Source organism: Hibiscus syriacus, unplaced genomic scaffold (assembly GCF_006381635.1).
Source record: "Hibiscus syriacus cultivar Baekdansim isolate YM2019G1 unplaced genomic scaffold, ASM638163v2 tig00110556_pilon, whole genome shotgun sequence".
Taxonomy (NCBI): Eukaryota; Viridiplantae; Streptophyta; class Magnoliopsida; order Malvales; family Malvaceae; genus Hibiscus; species Hibiscus syriacus.
The window spans coordinates 4,066,742-4,088,413 of NW_024062779.1; the positions used below are offsets into that span (position 1 = coordinate 4,066,742).

Consider the following 21,672-nt stretch of genomic DNA (forward strand, 5'->3'; position numbering starts at 1 on the left):
GTGCAGGCTTTTCTACCAACTTTACACCATTTTCATTGCTCAATCATCAAAATTCAAAGCCATTACTGCTGTCCTTTTCATGATGTCTGCACTACGCAGCTATTTCAACACTTTGTATCTTCCAATTATGTATTATATGTACGTGTAGTTAAGTGGTAGTTGAGGTTCTTTTTACACACAAAGAAGGGTAGATAACACTGTGAGCCACATACAATCTCCTCCTCTCCCTTTCTGATTATATATAGCCATTCCCGGATCGAAAAAAAAAATCTATACAAGCTCCTGTGGGAAGATCGGGGAGTTAAAATGGAAGACAATGTGCCCCCGAAGAGATCAGAGTTCAACAAGGGAGCATGGACGGCTGAAGAAGACAGAAGATTGGCTGAGGTTATTGCAGTTCATGGTGCTAGAAAGTGGAGGACAATTGCAAACATTGCAGGTAGTCACTAAGTGAATTAATATCGTAAGGGTTTATGTAGGTGTTTGATTCTTTTAATCTTTTTCTTTGGTGTAGGTTTAAATAGGTGTGGAAAAAGTTGTAGGCTAAGATGGATGAATTATCTTAGGCCTAACATCAAGAGAGGAAATATAACAGACCAAGAAGAGGACTTGATACTTAGGCTTCATAAACTCCTCGGAAACAGGTTAATTTCATTTCGATGAATCTTGCAATATTATCTTCCAAAGTTGATTATTAATGATTACTTTTCCATTATGCAGGTGGTCTTTGATAGCAGGGAGATTACCAGGGAGATCAGATAACGAGATCAAGAACTACTGGAATTCTCATTTGAGCAAGAAAGTGAACCAGAACGAGAAACAAAGTGGAGCTTCGGCAAGACAAGGCTGCAAATCTCAAAAGAGACTGGTGGAGAATGCCAAAGAACAGGGTAGAGAAGAGAATACATCTGCAGGATGCGAGGACTCGAATATCGACTTCGACATGGATGAGTTCTTCGATTTCTCCAACGATAACACCTTCAACGTGGAGTGGGTAAGCAGATTTCTCCAAGTTGATGAGGGCTTTAACTGAAACTTTATGGAACGGCAGCAACAACTTTTGTCTTTTTAATTTCCTATGATCATGATTCGGGAATTTGATGCAATCCGTGTTAATCTGTAAAGCCTTGTTATCCGTCAATGAATCGGGCAGCATTCAGGTAATTGTGTCAGCTATATATCCTAGTTGCTCAAAAAGTGACCACAGACTACAGCGCAGACGGTCGTGATTGGTGTTAATCAGTATATCAAAAAGTAAAACAAAATAGGAGAAAACAGAAAGGAGATTCGTAAGGCAACTGAGGAATACAGGAAAACAACTAACTATAAACATATTAAACAACATGATCTTTCATCAATGACGAAGACTGTATTGTCTTGTTTTAAGCATATTCCCCCACTTTCTTAAAAGGGGTGCAGCTTTAGAGCAAGGTGAGTACATATATAGCCTTAAAATGTCCGGAAAGAAACAGTCCTGCGGCGACTTAAACCCCGTGGTGCGGTGGGAAATCATTGTCCTATTATTTCCATTCCAATCTTCTGAAAAATACTCATCACTTTGTCTCTTCTCGAGTCCTATTTTGATGCCATGTGAATTCAGATTCTAATTCAGTCAAATGACAAAACGCTGCGGTGAACAGGGTCAACTTAAGAGAGATATTATGACAAATGAAGGCTAGTAGGCCCATTTAGCCGGTCGGTGTTTGCATTAGATGCTTCACCGGCCCTATATTGAGCCTACATTTTGATAGCCAAGCCCAGACCCGTTAATACATTAAAACCTTTTTTCTGTCGTCACCTTTACAATACAATTTTTTTAATAAAATATATTGAATTATAAAAAGTCTCAAAAATAATAATTTCATCACAAATAAATTATTAAATTAAATTGATATTTTATCATAATTAATTTATTTTATTTTAAATTCTTTTTATATATTATTTATTCTAACTTTTTAAAATATAGTCATACTTTTCATTAACCAAAATTAGCATCATAAACAATTACATTAGCAAGATAAACAGGAAAAACAGAATCAAAACATAAATGACATGAAAGAGTTATAGTATTAATAATATTTTAATTTAGTTAAAATAAGTTTATTTTTTAAAAATATAACCAAAAATTAAAATAAACTCATTAACATGGTAATTTGTTTTTTTTTTAATTTGTCCACTTAATCTGTCTACTACTTCTACAGTTCTACTTATTTAATTGTAGTAATTATTTTCATTCAAGTGTTATTATATTATATTTGGCAAATCAATTACTCCTACATGCTAAAATGTACTGCAGCAGCCAGCGGTCGAGTTAAACAAGGTGAGGATATTAAAAAAAAAACCGAAAAATTTAGGGACGTTTGGGTAAAAAAAATCGTTATTAAGAGAAATAAATTTTTTTAGAATCATATAATTACGTTTGGTTCAAAAATATTTCTATCAGGAGGTAATAAAAATATTACCTTCAGTGCTTTTTTTACCTTGTATTCTTGAGTAGGGGTGTGTAAAATTATCCGACCCGGTTGACCCGATCCGTCGACCCGGATCTAAAAAAACCAGGTAATTCTTTAAAAAAAAATTATCTGGCCGGGTCGGGTACCCGGCCCGACATTTCCCGGGTCGGGCCCGGGTCACAAAATCTATTTTTTTCGGGTACCCAGTTACCCGTGTACTCGGTTAGTTTTTATTTATTTTTTATTTTTTTATATATAATTATATAAAATATAATGAATTATTTATATTATGGATTATTATATTTTGTATTTTGAACTTTTAAATTTTATGTTCGGATATTAGAGTATGTAATTCGAAGTTTCGAACATTTAAATTTGTGTATATATTTTTTAAAATTAATAATTTGAAAATAAAAAATTAAAAACCGGGTATCGGGTACCCGTAAAATCCAGGTACCCGTAACATTCGGGTCAGGACACGGGCCGAGAAATCGTCGACCCAGAAGTTCCGGGTACCCGGAAATCAGATACCCGAAAATCAGGGTACCCGGATTTGCACACCCCTATTTCTCTTATTTTCTTAAGTATCAGACAATTTTTTTCTTTTAGATGATAATACCTCTGAATAATATAATTATTTCAAAACGAATCATCCTTTTGTATATAATTATATGAGTATAAATCTATTTTATTTTTTAATGATTTATGAATTTTTTAATACTTATTATAAAATAATATGATGCATATAAAAAAATAAGAATTTTTATTTTGATTTGAATATTTTTGCGCATGTATTCGATTTAAATTTTATTTTTCATTTATATTTTATTACATATATTGTTTAGGATTAATTTTCATAAAAGATTTTTATATCATGTTTTTTTAATATTTTCTATTATTTGTGTCATATAATTTGATATGATGTTTTATTGTGCAACTCATACATATAGCATAAATAAAAAAGTGTAGCAACTAACATATACTCACATTGATTAAAAATAAATACATACTTACACCAGTGTATGTACATCTCTCAATGTTTTAATACTTATAATAAACATATAATTATATTGGTGTAAATATATTTTAATATTTTTAAAGAAATAAATAATTAACAATAAAAAATATATTAAGTTATTTGTTACAAATTTTATTAAAAATATTAAAACTATAAATAATATTAATTTATATGAACTTTCACGTAAATATTTTAACTTTAATAATGAGAATTCAATTTGTCAAAAAAGAAAATATATCTAAAAAATAATTTAATAAAACATATATTTTTTATGTCTTATATTCTTTTAACTAAATATTATAATCTTGTGATACATATCAAATAAATCAAACAAAATAATATACTATTATGACAAATTTATTCTGGAAAATAATTTAATATTCTATGGATCTAACTATACTTTAAAGGGGCGTTTGGTTCAGGGTATATCACATTACCGGGGAAATAGAATATCATTATCTCGTTTGGTTGACAAACATCCCCGACCCCAGTAATAAGTTATTCCCAACAGTGATATTTTGGGGGTATATTACCGGGAATGTGAATACATCTTTCTTTAGGTATTATTACATTCTTGGCATTTTGGACTAAAATGCCCTTAAATTTTTTTCTTTCAAAAATATCATTCTTCTGTCGTTGAGTAAAAAAAAATTATACGAATGTTAAATTACAAATTTATCCTTAAACTATTTTAGATTTACAAAAAAGTCCATAACTAGAATTTTATATGAAGTTCAAAGGTTAAAATAAAATTTTATCCTTTCATTCAACCTATTTATCTTTTCAATTTTATAAAAAAAATATAAATTTTATGAATTTAAAATTTTTAAAGAAAATATATAAATTAATTATAGTAATATTATAGTAGAATTTAATTTATTAAAAAATTAATATATAATAAAGATAATTTAGTAAAATATATATTCTAATAATTTTTTATTTTTTTAACTAAACTATGTAATCTTATATTTCTACTAAACGAATCTAATATAAAATTTAATATTTTTAATAATTTTATTTCTGTCGATAATATTATTTCTGTCGGTAATTTTATTCTTCTAAGTAATTTTATATTCCGTGAACGGAAAAGATTATGCCAGACTGCCTACCTAAGGCTTGCCTGTCTTTAAAATCTAGAGAAATAGACAAAAGAGGAGGAGAGAGAGGGCGCTTGACTGTCTTTAAAAGTAAGAGGGAAAGCAACAAAAACGTTAATAGTTGTGTCTGTAATTACTAATTAGAGCATGTCAATCAAAAACCTTTCATTCTTTCTTCCTCGGTTTCATGATTTCAGGGCCTCTATGTGTTGAATTGAACTGAGTCTAATCTAACCATTTCTCTCTCGCTCAGCCATCTCCAGAAACATAACAATTATCCGTTCCGATATTTTCTTTATTTCTGGTCAGAGGAAAAATAAATCCAAATCCCATATTTTTGCTGAAAATAATTTCCAATCCTTCCTGTTGTCTTCTCGCTCGACATGTCTTGTGGTTTCAAGGTAAGAAATGGAAAATGCAAATCAACCCAGATTTTGTTATGCCATACTTGGGCTGTTTTAGTGGTATTTTTTTATTGATAAAATAACTATACATTTATTTACCTGCTTTTTAAGTTATTTTTCCCTTTTCATCGTTTTTGAGGGAAATGAGCGTCTCTTTGCAACTCTATATTTGGAACAACAGCCAAAGGAATTGCTTCCGGGTTCCTTACTCTTCCATTTTTAAAACCAAAATTTGTTTTTTTCCTGTCTCCATTCCATCTTAATTTTAATGATGTCTTCCTAGATTTGGTATATGATTTTGTAGGGGGATTGATTTAAAAAGTTGCTTTTTATGGGCAAAGCAGTGTTTTCCCCCTTTTCAAACACAAAACTAAAACCATTTTTTCTGCTTAATGCCTTGTCTGTTAGAAATGCAAAGGAAAATCTTTAAGCAGTAATTTTATCTAAGCAAAACTGTTAAAATCTTTGACCCAACTTCCTCCGGTGAGATGTTCTGCCTCCTATAATACAAATTAGAAATCTATTATCTTTAAACTTTGGTTTATCTTTCTTTTGCTTTCATTTTCTTCAAACCAAATAGAGACCATATCGTTCAATTCCTTTCCATGTTGCATTTTATTATTTTCTTGCAATAATGAGTGCCACTATAACATTTTTCCTTTCATATGTCCTAATCGGATGTGCATTATTACTGTTGTTGTTAGGCAGGAATAAGTCTGGTCTTTGATTGAACTGAACTGTGGAATGGAAGGTGGTACATATCCAGGGTTTGGCAATGGAACTGAAGTGGATGGCAAAGTTCTGCAGACATTCCAAAAGAGTTTTGTGCAAGTTCAAGACATACTAGACCAAAACAGGCTGCTAATCAACCAGATTAACCAAAACCATGAGTCAAAGATCCCAGATAACCTAGGCCGGAATGTCGGGTTAATTAAAGAGTTGAACAATAATATTAGAAGAGTAGCCAATCTCTACGCCGATCTGTCCAGCTCGTTCAGCAGATCGATGGAGGTTTCATCCGAAGACGATTCGGCCCGGACATATGAACCTGATGGAAAAGCTAGTCAGAAGAGAATTAGATCTGGGTAAATTTGATCAAGCTAAGCCTTTTGTTATAAAATTGTATTATCTTTCACTGTGGAATAAGGGGAGCATTTTGATATTGTAGTAAAAGAAATGAAAGATTGATAGTAAATGAAATGTGTCTGAGATATTGAAGTTTGAACATAATCCTCACACCCCCACTTTTTAGATTGAAACAACATCCTATAAAAATTTACCATTGTAGTGATGTACAACTATGCTATATTGTCTGAAATCAAAGCATTACTTGTTTAAAATCAGTGGATTTTCTTCCCTTTTTTTGTTAAATAAATGAGACATTAATCTTATATGTACTTGGGCTGCATTTTTAATTGTATGTTTAATGAGGCTAGTGTGATTGCTTAACCGTCTAGACACAGTTCTAAAAGCATTTTCTAGTTTCCAATGATCTTTTATTTTCATCTGTTAAGAGAGTTATCTGCCTTTGATGGAAACTTTCAACAATCACACTTTATTCTCCTCCCATGTTTGTCAAAAGAGATTCTTGATTGCTTCTGGAAGATTGCAAGTAAAGGGTTGGTGTCTACTGTTTTTATAACCCCGTTTTTGGTAGGTTCTTTAAGTTTAGATTCATGATTCTCTTCTATGGATACTCGTACTTCTCATTAGCACTTGTATTTAACATTTATGTCCAGGTCATAAATGACATAGTAAATGTGAAAAACTCCCTTTTTTTACTGGCATCTTCAATGGTTCATAAGTTAAAAGTAGATTTTATAGTTTTGGACTAAAAGGGTGGAGATCAATTATGATTTTTGTGACAGCAAGGACAAAACCAGACGGAAACTGTCTGAATCATGTGATCATAATAGATGAATCTGATACTATACAACTTATTTGAATTAGCTTCTTCATAACAATAATGGATTTAGCCTTTCTGGTCATATTTAAAAGAAGGGTGGGGGGGTAGATAGTGGATCACAGATGTTATCTTTATTCCTAAACCATAAATTACTACATGTGGGACTAATCTATATTTAAAAGGAAAATTAGGCTGATTAGCACTCAATAGATTATATTCCGAAGATAACATAGTTTTCTAATTTTTCTGCTTTGTAAAAGAGAACAAAAGGAATCTAAGGGTTTTTTTTTTTGTTTTGGAAATGATAGAATGCGAGAAGAGATGGGAAAAAGTCTTTATATATATATATATATTATCACGGGGTTCATGATTCTTTGTTTTGGAAGTGCTGGCCATGTTATGCATAGTATATATTAATCATAATCCGGTTCGCTTAAGCTGGATTTTTTATTAAACAATAAAAGTTTAATCTTCAAATAACAATTGAAGATGTATGGGGTACGGACAAGTCAACTCTCCACATGAAGTGGAGAAATCTCACAATAAAGAATGTAAGATTGTGTCCGTACTCCATTGTATCCTTTTTATGTTTATGTTCTCTTCCATTTTTTAGTTATTTTTTGCACTAAAAGAAGAGATCATATTCGTTAAACGTTGGCATGTTATAGTATTGGAAGCGGATAAGTTTTTTAATAATATTTAAAGCAATTCTTTAACGTTTAGATCTACCCCAGTTCATGTCCATTGCTGCCCCAACATCATGCTTTCAGTTTTGTTTTATCATGCAACAACCCCTCGCATATGGACTGTATCTACTATTTCAACACCCCAGAAGAATTTCTAAACTGAAACTTGAATTGAAAAATCTCATAGAGAATCTTTGTGGAGAAAAGAAGCATATTTCCTTTAAATCTTAAGTTTCAAGCTTAAAGTTGTAGCAGAAAAATGAAAAACATGTTGAAACATGAACCTCTCATGAAATTCATCATAGCCGGTGTAGTGGAAATCTTACAGTTTGCCCTCAAAGTCAGGCATTTATACTGGTATGAAAACTATAAAATATAAAATTGCAGAAGACCAATAGAAACTTTTGCAGTTCAATTGCAGGCAAGTGGATTTTAATAATGACCAGCTAACTGAAGACATGAACAAACAAGTGGATCAAAGCAGCTAACGCTCTGTTTTTTCAATCAATCTGGTCAAACACTCTTTCCAATCTGAAACCGTCTCTCCTCCATTGACAACCTAATTTTCACACAGTAAAGTTGTAGATATCAATAACTAATTGAAACCAAAGAATGGAAAGGAATATAAGACAAAGGGCAAAGAGAAGACAAAAGAGGGAAAAAAGGTGCTTTGAAACTGAAATGTTTGTGCATGAATGTTTTATTTATTTGTTCCATTGCTTTTCTTGCATTGCCTTTTGAACGGTTCCACTTCACCTTGTACAAATATTCTTTGTTCCCGTGTCAATTCAGACATCATTCTGTTGATAACTATTCTTTTGGTTCTAATGAGTATATTTGTTTTCAAGTAATTTTTAAACCTTGGAATAATAGCAGTATATGACATATACTCATCCTATTCTTAACTCAAATTTAAATAACATAAACTTAAGGTATTCTACAAAAGAAAGTTAGATTTTCGGCATTTGAAAGGGCATCTTGTAGATGAATGACAAAGGATAAATTCGCACCACTAATCGCTATAGAATACCAAGATAAATAGTAGTGGGATGAAAAACGACAGTCACCTTGAATAAAAGGATGAAAAATGACAGTCGCCTTGAAATTTTAACTAGAAAATAGCAGTGGGATGAATTATACAGAGAATAATTAGATATTGCATGTGTACTTTTTTCCCTTAATAGATGTAGACATGATTATTCACAGACCTCAAATGTGAATCTTGCTTCTGGAACTACTTCAAGCGCTTCCACACATACCGATGCAGCATCCTCCATGCTGAGGCTTCCACTTGCTGCACAACCCTGACGATGGGGCATTTGTAGGAATTGTTAGAATCTATTATAACGAATAAGGTTGCTTTTCACGCTCTCAAAGTCGGCGAACATATTTATCCCAGTTAACTGCAACAAGACTAAGGAGGATCACCATAATGTAAGTATCCTGCTTGGTCTATTAAAAGAATAAAATGATATACCTCTTCAAAGTTGAAACCTTGTGTTCCACCAGGAGTGCTTTGCAACTTTCCTGCTCTAATTATGGAATATGGAATTCGTGAATCTATCAGTGCTGATTCATCTTCCTCAGCTAACTTCCTTTGATTGCTTGTCATGATAGCTTGAATGCCACTGCTAGCTCTATAAGCAGACAACTGCAACCTTTGTAAACCACAATCACGTAGAAACAGTCTAAAGCCTTTCTTTTGCATATCAGGGAAGAGGGAGAGCCAGAGAGAGTACCTGAGACAAGAGAACTATATGTTCAACACCTTTAAAGCTCTCCACACTTGATAAGAAACCTTCCTGCAAGACAAGACAAGACAAAATTTACTAAATTTCAATGGCGGCCAGAGCAAAACTAGCAATGTCAAAGCATTAGAACCGAATGGATACACAGTCAAAAACGACTTTGCAATAATATGTTTTCATTATCTTAGGAAAATAATGATCTTTATTTTGTTTAAATTTCATTACATTTTCCCACGAATTTCAGACCGAGTTTCACGTTGAAACACATTAAATCTTCAAGTTTAACTTTTTCACTACCACATTGATTCTCCAGTTATCCTTCATGTTTTTTGTTCCTTTTTTTAAGATCCTAATAACTATTGATGATTATCCAAAAAAAATAAACTATGGATGCACGTGGCATTTAGAATTCTACCGGAAAGTATGCATAATCTGGCTATAGATAGTAGATACATGAATATGCTGATTTAGCAGGAATTCACATACATTTGGGCATATGATTGCACGAACTCCTCGAAGAGCTTTCTTTATGAGTATCTGGTCACTTGTATCTCCGGATATTGACTGCAGACAAAGCAAAACCACATTCATATATAAGAAAAAATAATTATTTAAATAAGCCGATGCCATGAATCATATATATAAAGGCCCTTCTAGAGGCTACTTCATTTAGGATATATGATGTTACCTCAACATACGTTCCAAAGGCTTCGTTAGCTGAACGCTTATCCTTCACTAATGCTTTCACTTTAATTCGTTTGACAATCAATGACAATATCACCATCTACACAGAAAAAATATTTACAATAAGCTCAATTGGCGCAACCAGTAGGAATTCAAGATACTAGAAGAAAAAAATCCAGGCACAACAATACATTTTCATGCTATATTAAGTGGTTTGAATCTCAATATCTATGATATGGAATACGATATATATAAGAAAAGATAACTTGCCTGGCCAATTTCACTATCCCCGTCTGTTACTAAAACTGCATCCCTGACTTCATCCTCTGAAAATTTAAAGAATAATAGTTCATCAATGGTTCTTCCTGTCCAAGAGCTAAACACACTGATATTATCTTTCCAGTTTCCATAACAAATTACCTGGATAATCCGCCCCCTCCTGATCTTCCACGACTGATCCATCTTTTGGCAGCAGTTCAGGTGCTCCATACCATCTTCTTAACTTAGGACCCCCTGCAAACCAATACGAGATCCCAAATAAATCAGTATCGTAAAAGCGTGTATCTAGTCTAAAGCACATCGTGGAAATACGAACACTCAAAAAACCTTCAATATAATCGAGAATTTGATCCGTGAATCCGATTTTCTTCTTGGCCGAGCAACGAATAAGAGATCGCTTCCCGATGTTTATGAGGAAAGAAGAATTCAGGGCTCTCCATGGATTCTGGGAACCGAAAACTAGATAAGTTTTGCAGTGGAGAGTCGAAGAAGACAGAGTACCCGCCATTTTCTTTTGCTGGTTTCGATCTTTTTTTATTGACCAGTCGTTAGATGGATAAGCGATATCAACAATATCTCGAATCTCGATAATTGAAATGCCTTGTATATCCCTAGTGAAGTCAAAATTTCAATCAGAACCGTTGAAAGTCTGAAATTTGAGATCTTTACCGACCAATATTCCTATCATATAACCCACATCAAGTTAATGTTGAAACATAACTTTTGACATTAAAGCCATTTATCGAATTTGAATCTTTAAAGAATATCAATAATTTATTTATTATAAAATTCATTTAATCTTTTGATATTAAAACACCGTATGCATTTATTAGTTTTCTCAACTAATAAATAAAAGGACTTCACTATATAAAATCCTATACAGCAGAATGAATTCAAAACCAAAGTATGAAAGCAAATCACTTAAACACGTAACAAATTCAGCAGATCTCTTAAAAAATAACACAAATACTCTACAGGTCTCAACCACAAAATCAAAAGAAAAAACTCAAGATCCCACCTCAGGTAGACATCATCATTTGCTTCCCCTCTCCCAAGACGCTTACCCTTGCTTGACTCTTAATTTGACCACTTCCCTGATCTGGTTGAATAACTCACCAGCTGATCTCGTTCGGTTTTGGAACAATATGCAATTCCTTTCCCTCCAAATCAAGGAGATGCAACCGTCCCATTCTAGCATCATCACGTATGACACCGAAGACTTACCCTTCAGGTTGTAGCTGACCCAATTCAACTCTCAACTCCAGCTCCAGCTCCAGCTCCAGCTCATGACACCTTTATGCAGTCGACAAGCCTTCAACACCATTCCCAAGCCTACCTAGAAAACTCACAATTGAAGAACAAGTGCTCATGAGTCTCCAGCTCCCCTCCTACAGAAAACACACAGACCATCCAAAAGCAAACCAAAGTCAATAAGCCTACTCTTAGTAGGTAACCTACCAAGCATTGCCATTCAAGCGAAACAAAATTCTTTGGGATATGCCCCGGATGCCACATCAACTTTTCACAAGGGACTTCCCCCCTCCTCGAAGTATGATCTCATTCTGAACTATCCTAATCGAGGAAAAAGAATCCCCGGTCAGCCTTTGAATAACCGCAGTCTTTTTCCTAAGATGTATCAAACTCCTCCAAATCCAACTACACCCTTGGGGTCCTAACTTACAAAAATGAGTTGTTCTTAATAACAAAAGTGTAAATCCAAACAATCCATGCTGATCCATCCTTAAGAAGCAACTTCCTAATCAAGGAAACAAAACAAGCATGGTTCCAACTCGATAGGTCTCTAAGACCAAGCCCCTCCGACTTAGGAAAACAAATGCTAGTCCAACTAACCCTCGCCCCTTTAACAAGTTTATCCTCGCCCTTCTAAAAGAACTGAGAGCACGACGGATTGACTTTTTTAATCACTGCCGCGGGAAGGAGGAGTTGCCTACTCCAAAAATCTTGAATACTATATATAGATTACCAATTGAATCAGCTGCAATCTTCTTACATAAGAAAGACACCTAGCTTTCCAACTTTGCAACCTAGCAGAAATTGAGTTAATAAGAGGGCCACAATCCCTCACAGTAAGCCTCCTAGAAATCAGAGGTATACTAAGGTATAACACAGTCAGTCTCCCCATCTTAAGCCCAGTAGCTTCAATAATGCATTACAAGGTCTCATTGCTCACTTCTGAAGAAAAAACTTCAAATTTAGTCGAGTTCATATGCAACCCCAAAAACTTTAAAAAAAAAACCCATGACATTTCACACACCCAAAACTGAATCACATTTGCTCTTTGTGAACACGATCAGGTCATCGACAAAATATAAGTTTGTGAGACTGATCTTGTGACACTTTGGGAGGTAGATAAGCACTCCACACTCGATCGTTTTATCTAACAATTTAGAGAGAACGTTCATGGTGAGGACAAATAAATAAATAGAGGGGATCTCCTTGTCTCATCCCATTTGGCCCCCTAAAGAACCCCACCGACCCTCCATTTAAGGAGAGGAAAAAATTTGGAGCTGTAACACACTCCCTAATCTAGTCGATCATCACTTGAGGCATGTCCAACACTTGCAAAACAATAAGAAGGAATCCTCAATCAATGGAATCGAAAGTTTTATGTAAGTCAGTTTTCAAAGTGCGTCTAGGAGACATGGAGGTCTTACCATACCTCTGAACCAATTCCTAATCCGTAAAAGTGTTGTCGACTATAGATCTCCCAGAAACAAAAGTACTCTAGCTAATGTATATAATCCTCGAGAGAAAAGGCTTGAGACGTCGAACAATGATCCGAGTAATGCACTTATAAATTATCGAACAACAAGTGATAGGTCGAAAATCTCTCATATGATTAGAATTTAATACCTTAAGAATCAACACCAAATTGTGACATTGAACTGGCAGCATCCTAGAATGATTAAAGAACCATCTAAGTATCTAACAGCACTTATTGATATTTTTAAATTTGATCAATAATTAAAAGTAGTATTAATCTAATCTTTTATGAAATATAACGGCTCACTGTGCTTCAACGGATTAAACAAACCTTTGAAACATAATATGTATGATTTATATATCGATTCAATTTTTGAACGAACGAATGAATTAAGACTAAAACACTCATTGCGACTAAAATACACCAAAGGCTATTGTAAATAATTAAAAGTATTATGTTACATAAATAAATTCGCTATCTATTATTTAAAAAAATATTATTCTTTCCCTGTCAGCTACTGAGAACTTGATATCGAGTTTCACTCTGTTCCGGCGAGTCATTCATTCAACAACTTTCCCCCCTTTATTTCCCATCAGTTCCATATGGATTATAAATTCAATTTCACGTGTTTCAAAACGTCGTCTTTTTGCTTGTTTGCACTACCAATTTCAATGTTTCTATTCCCAACTAGCTTTTAATCGGGTATGACCAACAATCAGTGTATAGAATCGAATTACTTTGATTTACTTTTTGAGATATTGAAAAGAAAAAGGATTATAGAATCGAATTACTTTTCTTTCAATGTGAACTGGTTTTGCATGATTGTGTTAGAATTTAGCCATTTACTCTTGTTCACAGTCTATCTAAATCAATAATTAACACTCTTGGAATCTGAATCCGTGCCCTTGAAATAAGGAGAAAAGATGGGGATTATTGAGAGGATTAAAGAAATTGAAGCCGAGATGGCTCCAACCCAGAAAAATAAGGCCACGGGTATATGCTTATATCTTCTTCAATTCCATAAGAGCTTGTATATTTTACCTTTTACATCATTTCAAAACCTTTTTATTCGTTATATTTGATAATTTAAAACCTTTTATATTTGATAATTTTTTATCTTATGGAAAACAACTGTTGTTTTATTAATATTTACTGAATACACAGAGTACCATCTTGGTCAGCTCAAGGCAAAGATTGCAAAGCTAAGGACACAATTACTAGAGCCTCCAAAAGTATGGATATTTCTTATCTTAACATGAATATGTTCCACTGGCTTTTATATGCATATTGTCCGACACTTATTTGAATTTTCTCGAAATTCTTCTTTGCCACATTTTAATGTACGCATGATCGTGTTACAATCAATCTTTATGTTCTTTTAACAATTCAAAGTCTTGAATGAACTATCAGTTTCCTGTCATTTGTTTCCCGCTTTCTAGGTGGGTTGATTTCTTTTTACTTTAACTCTTTCCATATCTAACATGCCCTAATTATTTTTCCTCTTTTCTTTCTGGTGAGGCTAGACATTTGATATGATATATTCTAAGTGATCTAAGTGATTATGTTGTTTGTTGCCTGGCTGGTATAACCTATTATAATTGCAGTAGTTTTTCTTTATACTTATCATGCGATATCCTTTCTCTTTTTCCTCCCCTTCCTCCCCCCCCCCTCCAAATTAAACTGCTTTTTGAATCTTAATATCTGGGTTCTAGTGGAGGTGGAGACGGTTTTGAAGTTTCAAAATTTGATCATGGACTCGTTGCACTAATAGGATTTCCAAGGTTTGTACCTTTTGCATTTGAATGCACTTGTCCTATTTTTTTTAAATAAGTTATTAAGAACTATTGGCTGCTCATATGTTCGCAAAAATAGAACTCAAGTCTTCAGTAAGTTGATTTTGGCTTTATCTCACTTAATATAAATAATATATTGATGATATCACTCTACTGCCAGTACCTTCATTTCCATCCTTCTCTAGCCTACTCACTCCGTCTTCTTGCACAACCACAATTGTGTAAGAAAATATATTTTGTGCTTTCAATGCAAACATGCATTTGTAAGGGTAAATAGTTAACAGACATGGATTTATACTCTGTGTTTAAATTGTTCTTTGAGAGTGGAGCTGACTACTGCATTGTAATGCAATGCAATGTGGAGAAATCAACCCTTTAAACCATGTTAACTGGAACTCATTCAGAAGCTGCATCTTATGAATTTACACCACTTACATGCATTCCTGGTATCATACATTACAATGATACTAAGATTCAACTTCTCGATCTTCCTGGAATTATTGAAGGTGCTTCTGAAGAAAAAGGACGTGGGAGGCAGGTAAAATTTTGCAGCTTCTAATTTTACCCTATGAACATCTCTTGGTATAAACTTGTCGTATCCAGATGAGGTAACTGATAAAACTTTTATTGAATATTGTTTGATTAAAATGCATATTGTGTTTCTTGGCATGTATCATGTGGAAAAAGATAATATAATGTCTTTCTTTTTTTTTTCCTTTCTGTTTGTACCTATGATTTGCTCGCTTCATTCTTATACTGAGTTTGGTTGAATAGATTCTCACATTCAAGATTCTTTATGAGACTGTTCATTTCTCAGGTTATTGCTGTTGCCAAGTCCTCAGATCTTGTGCTTATGGTTCTTGATGCCGCTAAAGTAAGTATCTATATCATAATAGTAGTTTTTCCAATTCTAGAATTTTTTAAGAGACTTCTCTTACCTTATGCCTGTGTAATCTGATATGAAAACCCCAGAGCGAGGGTCATCGCCAAATACTAACCAAGGAACTGGAAGTTGTGGGTTTGCGTTTAAACAAGAGACCACCTCAAGTAAGTTTGTTGCTAATGTTGGATACATTAGACATCGATATATTTTAAAATACTGCATTGTTGTTTGCCTAAAGAAAAATGAATATTTTTCATATCATAATGGCTTAACATGAACTAGTTCAATTTGTATGAAAATTCTGATGGATTTTTTTATACTGCTTTCTCCTTCATTTTGGGTTTTCTTTTGCAGATATATTTTAAAAAGAAAAAAACTGGGGGAATCACTTTCAATAGTACGTTACCTTTAACTCATGTGGACGAGAAACTCTGTTATCAAATTCTGCATGAGTACAAAATTCACAATGCAGAGGTATGCAGTCTTGTAATGATTAAACTTCACATTTGTTTTATTCATTCTTTCAAATGGTGTTTTCTTACTTATTCTGAGGTATTCCTGATGGATTCTTTTCAGGTTCTATTTCGTGAGGATGCCACAGTGGATGACCTTATAGATGTCATTGAAGGAAACCGCAAATACATTAATTGTGTGTATGTTTACAACAAGATAGATGTCATCGGTATTGATGATGTGGATAAGTTAGCCTGGCAACCTCATTCTGTCGTGATAAGCTGCAATCTGAAGGCATGTCCTATCTTATTTAAAAATGTTAATGGCTTCTGGAAATAGTGAATAATATGGAATGGAGGTTAAGGAGTATGCCAATAGTTTTAAAATGGAAGCATCTTTAGTGACATGATCAGAACACAATGACATTTGATACTACGCCTGCTTCGTTTTTTCATGTTTTAATGAAGTTCATTGTTCATTCCCTGTTAGAAAGGAAAGTAAAATGCCGTCTACCATACGTCAAAAAAATTGCGTCAAAGAAAACCTGGTAGTTCATTGGGGAAAACTGGATGTGAAAAAGGAAACTTAACAAGGAGAATTTTTGGCTGTGTTTTTTTATGTAACCTTCATTTAAGATTGCCAATTCCCTAAACACTAAAATCTATGTCACAATCCAGGGCAACCTGTAGCACCAGAATCATTGTACTTAAGCTCGTATCAAGATTACCCACCTGGGAATTCATGTTCAGAGAATATGGTAAAGCATTATTTCAATGCCTTGAGAAGCAAGGGATTCGGTAAGTAAATGAAACATCCATGTGAAAGAACACAAATTACAAATCTTTGGCAGGGTGAACCTGATGGTTTCTTTGGAACAATGTTCTGCCCCTACTGGTCTTGCAACCAAACCCCACCTAGAATCTGGCTGACTTTCACACAAGGAATTAAAGCCCTCGTTGTCAAACTCACATTGTTACTATGAGCAGGTTGGAAGATCCTCGACGTGTGTTCCAAAGCGTTAAATAGATTATAGAGGTAGATTGAATACAAAGAAATGATCCAAAAAACTATAAATCTCAAGTATATCCTTTCACTGAAGCTTCCTTAAGCAAATTGCCAGAACCGTCGTAGCAAATAGAAGTCAACATTGAAAAGGGGGTGGTGATGCTGGTGGGCTGCTTTTGTTTGTCTTTTTTAATTCATTATTTTGTTATGGGCAGAACAGTCTTTACCTGTCTTTTTTAGTTCATCATTTTGTTTGGATAGGAATAAAGTATTTCCTGGTATGTCATCTTCCTAGAGTTGCCACCCTTTGTGAGTTCATGATACTGGGACCCATCACACCACCAAAGCTGAGCCCCACGGTGGCCTAGATGATGGCCGAATCCTTTGACCTTCAGCTACCAAACAAATCCTCATGACAGCCTTGTGACCCTACCCGACGCGTTAATTTATGTACATATGAAATGAAGAAATTTGCAATGCTCCCCACATGCAAGAGGGAGAGAGATGAAGATTGGATATTTTTCTTCTTTTATTTTAACCCCGATCTTACCTGCTTCACGTGGCTATTTTATATGACGGGGACAAATTGCGTGGCACCCTGCTAAAAAAAACCCAGAATGGGGTATAGGAGAAACAAATGGCAAAGATGAATTCATCTTCTTTCCTCGTTTCATCTTGAATCAAACATGGTCACAGATGCAGTTGCTGAAATTTAAGGTTCAATGTTCGACATAAAAGAAATGAAACATACTAAAACCTCTTATTAGCACAAACTTGACAACGGATTGGCCAATTCCTGAGCAGTAAACAAGAAAAACAAAAGGCAAAGGCGAGATATAAACAGCTGAACATTCGTCCATAAAAATGAAAAGAAGTAATGTTAGAGATAACACAATTGATAAAGCGGCTGTCCTGTCGCCCGACGCCTCATTTACAGAAGAAAAAAATCACCAAGTAGAGCACGCTTGCTCAGAACAGACCAGCAGTCATGTAAGGGAAGTCATCAAAGCTCCAAATATCCATTGGGTATGCACCATCCTGAGTTGCATCTCCATTGAGAAAGGCGTCAATGGAAGCATCCCAGCTTCCTTCAATGAATGTCATCTGATCATCTAAAGCCAATAGCCCATCAGACAAACTCTTCCCAGAATTCTCTTCAGTAGGCATAATGTTGTCAGAACTTGGTTTCAACTTCTTCTGAGGGTTTGCATCCTCCAGAAACTCATCGCCTTCTATAGAAGCTTCAAGAACAGACAATATTTGGGGAGTCTTTGCACCATGTTCTCCCCAGTCAAAGCCAGAAGAGTCAAAGGAGTTTCTTCCATCGTCCAAATTGAGATACAAGGGAGAGATGTCAGATTGAGCAAAAGGTTTAGATCCAACATCTACAGCAGAAGGAACAGGGTCCACGTATGCAAATGGATCGATCGGTGCCTTCTCTTCTACGAAATCCATGATATCATAGTAGTTCTGCTCTGGTTTGTTCAAGCAATTGAAATTCTGGTGGATATTTGGTTCAACACGGCTCAAATTTGACATGAGAAGTGGCTTCTCATCAATTGTCTTACTCGCATGCTTTGGAGAGGCGCGCGAAATCTTATCAGGGAAGTTCACCTTTGCTTTCTTACCCCGAATTCTTGTTGCCTCAGCATCATAAGCTCTAGCAGCTTCTTCGGCCGTATTGAAAGTACCTAGCCAGACCCTTACCCCTTTCCATGGGTCTCGGATCTCAGCAGCCCATTTACCCCATGGACGTTGTCGAATTCCTCGATATTGGTTCTTCCTCTTTCTTTTTGCACATTTCTCGGCCTGACCTTTGGATTGAACAATTTTTACAGGGTTCGGACCTTCATAATCAAAAACAAAAACTTATTAATACTCTACAAATTCATTGATCTTATGAAACCAATGTTATAGTTAACGAAAACCTATAAAAAAAATTAAATAAATTTCACCAGGAAGCAGAATTCAGGACCTTCAAGTGCAATAAAACCATGAGAAGAACACGGTAATCAACATTATACTCAAAAGTCAAAAGTACTGGTTAAGGTATGACTTATCAAACTAAATTTCCTAAAAATTAATTAAAGGTAAAGACTTTGGTTTCTCTGCTCGGAAACAATAATCATAATTTTAATCCATATTAAGATTTCAAAACCAGTTTGACGCGAGGGGAATAAAAATCTAAGAAGCGCACAAATAAGTCAGACTGAAACAATAATCACTCTCAAGAGACACTACAAAATCAGTTGATTTGAGCAGGTAGAAAAGCCACACTTCTTGCAGATCTTTATTTATTTGAGCAGTAAAAGGCAAAATAGAAAGGAAAATGTTTTAGACATTGATAGAGACAATCTATCAACAGCTGAAAAAAGAATAACAGAAAATTTCTGCGCATAAAAAAGTTAAACCTTTTGATAGAATTATAAAATTTTAACAAAACATATTAACCAATGTATTCATAAGGCATACTCCAATTAAATAATCACCAGATAAGCTACGAAAACTCGATAACAATAAATCTTTAGCTACAATCCAAGATAATACAAAATTCAATTTTTTCCAACAGTAAGGAGTTAAACAAAAAAAACGAAATTTGAAAGAGAAATGAAAAGGAAAACTAATAACTCAATATTATAGTTATTATTTACCACGATAGACGGTCGACGATGCTTTCTTTGAGGCAGAGAAAGCAAAAGGCTTGATATCAACCAAAACATCATCGACATCATAGTTATCGATGTCAGATTCCTCATCCTTGAATTCCTCGAAGTCAGCCTCAAAATCATCAGCGAAATGGAACACCGGCTTCGAGTACCTTTTACCCGACCCCTTTTTGGGTTCCCATTTTTTCAGATCGGGCCACAAGAAGTCAGCCGTTAGCCGCCGCGACCGCGTCGGAGCAATAAAACCAGAGATAATAGCTCCCCCACACATGATGATTCGATTGGTGATTTGGTCAGAGATTTAAGTAAGAAACAAGTAGAATAGCGGCTCTTCGTTTTTGGTTTGTTGGTAGTGATGAATGCTTGCTTCTGAATGGGTTTATAGGAGTGATCAAGGCATGCTGGGGGGAGTTTTATATCATTTCGAGGGAGGTGATTTTACATTCATGTCCACGAAAAATACAAATATATGTTAATTTATTTTATTAAAAATAAAATAACTTTCACATAAAAATGTTGGTTAAATTCCATTAAAAGTTGTATTATATCTAAAAGTTCTATTTAATCTCACTATTATCAAAAAGAACATTTCATTCCTTGTACTATCTAAAAGTTCATTTTAGTCTCTAGAATAAAAGAAATTTTGGTCTTTACATGTTTTAAAATTTAACATTTTAATCCAAAATGTTAAATTTATCTTTTAGGGTGCGTTTGGTTCACGGAATGGAAGATTATCAGTGGGAATGTAAGATTATCAGGGAATAGGATTACTAGAAATATTGTATTTTGTGTTTGGTTGACTTAGCATGAATGTAAGATTACCATGTTTGGTTAAAGGAATAAAAGATTATTGGAATGTATATTTGACCAAATTGTCCTTATTATATATTTGTTTTTTTAACAAGTTGGAAAATATTTATATATTTTCTTTAAAAAAAATTAAATTCATAAAATTTATATAATTTTTTTTTACAAAATTGAAAATATAAAAATGTTTAATGAAAGGGTAAAATTTTATTTTAACCCCTAAACTTCATATAAAATTTTAATTATAGATTTTTTGTTGTAAATCTAAAATAGTTTAAGGGTAAAATTTTATTTTAACCCCTGAACTTTATATAAAATTTTAATTTTAGATTTTTTTTTTGTAAATCTAAAATAGTTAAAGGATAAATTTGTAATTTAACATTCGTAGAATTTTTATTATTCAATGACAAAAAAATTATATTTAAAAAAAATTTAAGGGCATTTTAGTCCAAAACGTCGGGAATTCAACAATACCTAAGGAAATGGAGGTAATCCCACATTCCCCCGTTTGGTTAGCCCGGGAATCTCATTCCCGGTAATGTAAGATTACCAATAGTGGATTTTTTGGGGTATATTACCGGGAATGTCATTACCTCCATTTCCTTAGGTATTGTTGGATTATCTGCGTTTTGGACTAAAATGCCCTTAATTTTTTTTTAAATATCATTTTTTTGTCATTGAATAATAAAAAATCTACGAATGTTAAATTACAAATTTATCCTTAAACTATTTTAGATTTATAAAAAAATCTATAATTAAAATTTTATATGAAGTTCAGGGGTTAAAATAAAATTTTACCCTTTCATTAAACCTTTTTATATTTTCAATTTTGTAAAAAAATTATATAAATTTTATGAATTTAAATTTTTTAAAGAAATTATATAAATATTTTGCAACTTGTTAAAAAAATAAATATATAATAAGTACAATTTGGTCAAATATACATTCCAATAATCTTTTATTCCTTTAACCAAACATGGTAATCTTACATTCCTACTAAGCCAACCAAACACAAAATACAACATTCACAGTAATCATATTCCCTGGTAATCTTACATTCCCACT

General features: G+C 33.7%; 5 protein-coding genes across 5 annotated transcripts; 3 read left to right on the forward strand and 2 right to left on the reverse strand.

Moving 5' to 3' along the window:
* Window positions 1-306: 306 nt before the first annotated feature.
* Window positions 307-1,096, forward strand: LOC120131600 (transcription factor MYB114-like). The gene is made up of 3 exons (XM_039148553.1): window positions 307-439; window positions 515-644; window positions 721-1,096. The coding sequence occupies exons 1-3, from the start codon at window positions 307-309 to the stop codon at window positions 1,031-1,033; spliced, it is 576 nt and encodes a 191-aa protein (XP_039004484.1). The 3' UTR covers window positions 1,034-1,096.
* A 4,620-nt stretch (window positions 1,097-5,716) lies between these two features.
* LOC120131875 (protein ELF4-LIKE 4-like) lies at window positions 5,717-6,061 on the forward strand. The gene has a single exon (XM_039148754.1). It carries the CDS (start codon window positions 5,717-5,719, stop codon window positions 6,059-6,061), a length of 345 nt encoding a protein of 114 aa, XP_039004685.1.
* Window positions 6,062-7,958: 1,897 nt separating this feature from the next.
* Window positions 7,959-10,835, reverse strand: LOC120131599 (uncharacterized protein At2g37660, chloroplastic-like). Its single transcript, XM_039148552.1, has 9 exons — window positions 10,603-10,835; window positions 10,417-10,509; window positions 10,267-10,322; window positions 10,001-10,096; window positions 9,799-9,876; window positions 9,304-9,366; window positions 9,042-9,215; window positions 8,773-8,868; window positions 7,959-8,123 (listed from the first exon to the last, which is right to left on the reverse strand). The coding sequence occupies exons 1-9, from the start codon at window positions 10,781-10,783 to the stop codon at window positions 8,049-8,051; spliced, it is 912 nt and encodes a 303-aa protein (XP_039004483.1). The 5' UTR covers window positions 10,784-10,835; the 3' UTR covers window positions 7,959-8,048.
* Window positions 10,836-14,758: 3,923 nt separating this feature from the next.
* Window positions 14,759-17,111, forward strand: LOC120131876 (developmentally-regulated G-protein 2-like). Its single transcript, XM_039148755.1, has 7 exons — window positions 14,759-14,781; window positions 15,151-15,331; window positions 15,611-15,667; window positions 15,766-15,840; window positions 16,031-16,150; window positions 16,253-16,423; window positions 16,980-17,111. Exons 2-7 carry the CDS (start codon window positions 15,176-15,178, stop codon window positions 17,109-17,111), a joined length of 711 nt encoding a protein of 236 aa, XP_039004686.1. The 5' UTR covers window positions 14,759-14,781; window positions 15,151-15,175.
* An 866-nt stretch (window positions 17,112-17,977) lies between these two features.
* On the reverse strand, window positions 17,978-20,141 carry LOC120131597 (ethylene-responsive transcription factor RAP2-12-like). Its single transcript, XM_039148551.1, has 2 exons — window positions 19,789-20,141; window positions 17,978-18,984 (listed from the first exon to the last, which is right to left on the reverse strand). The coding sequence occupies exons 1-2, from the start codon at window positions 20,069-20,071 to the stop codon at window positions 18,104-18,106; spliced, it is 1,164 nt and encodes a 387-aa protein (XP_039004482.1). The 5' UTR covers window positions 20,072-20,141; the 3' UTR covers window positions 17,978-18,103.
* Window positions 20,142-21,672: the final 1,531 nt, after the last annotated feature.

Coding starts and splice junctions, on each gene's coding strand:
- LOC120131600 (XM_039148553.1), top strand. CDS start 307: ATGGAAGACAATGTGCCCCCGAAGAGATCAGAGTTCAACAAGGGAGCA. Junction 440..514: donor GACAATTGCAAACATTGCAG/GTAGTCACTAAG, acceptor TCTTTGGTGTAG/GTTTAAATAGGTGTGGAAAA. Junction 645..720: donor CATAAACTCCTCGGAAACAG/GTTAATTTCATT, acceptor TCCATTATGCAG/GTGGTCTTTGATAGCAGGGA.
- LOC120131875 (XM_039148754.1), top strand. CDS start 5,717: ATGGAAGGTGGTACATATCCAGGGTTTGGCAATGGAACTGAAGTGGAT.
- LOC120131599 (XM_039148552.1), bottom strand. CDS start 10,783: ATGGCGGGTACTCTGTCTTCTTCGACTCTCCACTGCAAAACTTATCTA. Junction 9,367..9,798: donor GTGCAATCATATGCCCAAAT/GTATGTGAATTC, acceptor CTTGTCTTGCAG/GAAGGTTTCTTATCAAGTGT. Junction 9,216..9,303: donor ATATAGTTCTCTTGTCTCAG/GTACTCTCTCTG, acceptor CAAAGGTTGCAG/TTGTCTGCTTATAGAGCTAG.
- LOC120131876 (XM_039148755.1), top strand. CDS start 15,176: ATGTTAACTGGAACTCATTCAGAAGCTGCATCTTATGAATTTACACCA. Junction 15,841..16,030: donor TAAACAAGAGACCACCTCAA/GTAAGTTTGTTG, acceptor TTTCTTTTGCAG/ATATATTTTAAAAAGAAAAA. Junction 16,151..16,252: donor ACAAAATTCACAATGCAGAG/GTATGCAGTCTT, acceptor GATTCTTTTCAG/GTTCTATTTCGTGAGGATGC.
- LOC120131597 (XM_039148551.1), bottom strand. CDS start 20,071: ATGTGTGGGGGAGCTATTATCTCTGGTTTTATTGCTCCGACGCGGTCG. Junction 18,985..19,788: donor AGCATCGTCGACCGTCTATC/GTGGTAAATAAT, acceptor TTTTTGATTATG/AAGGTCCGAACCCTGTAAAA.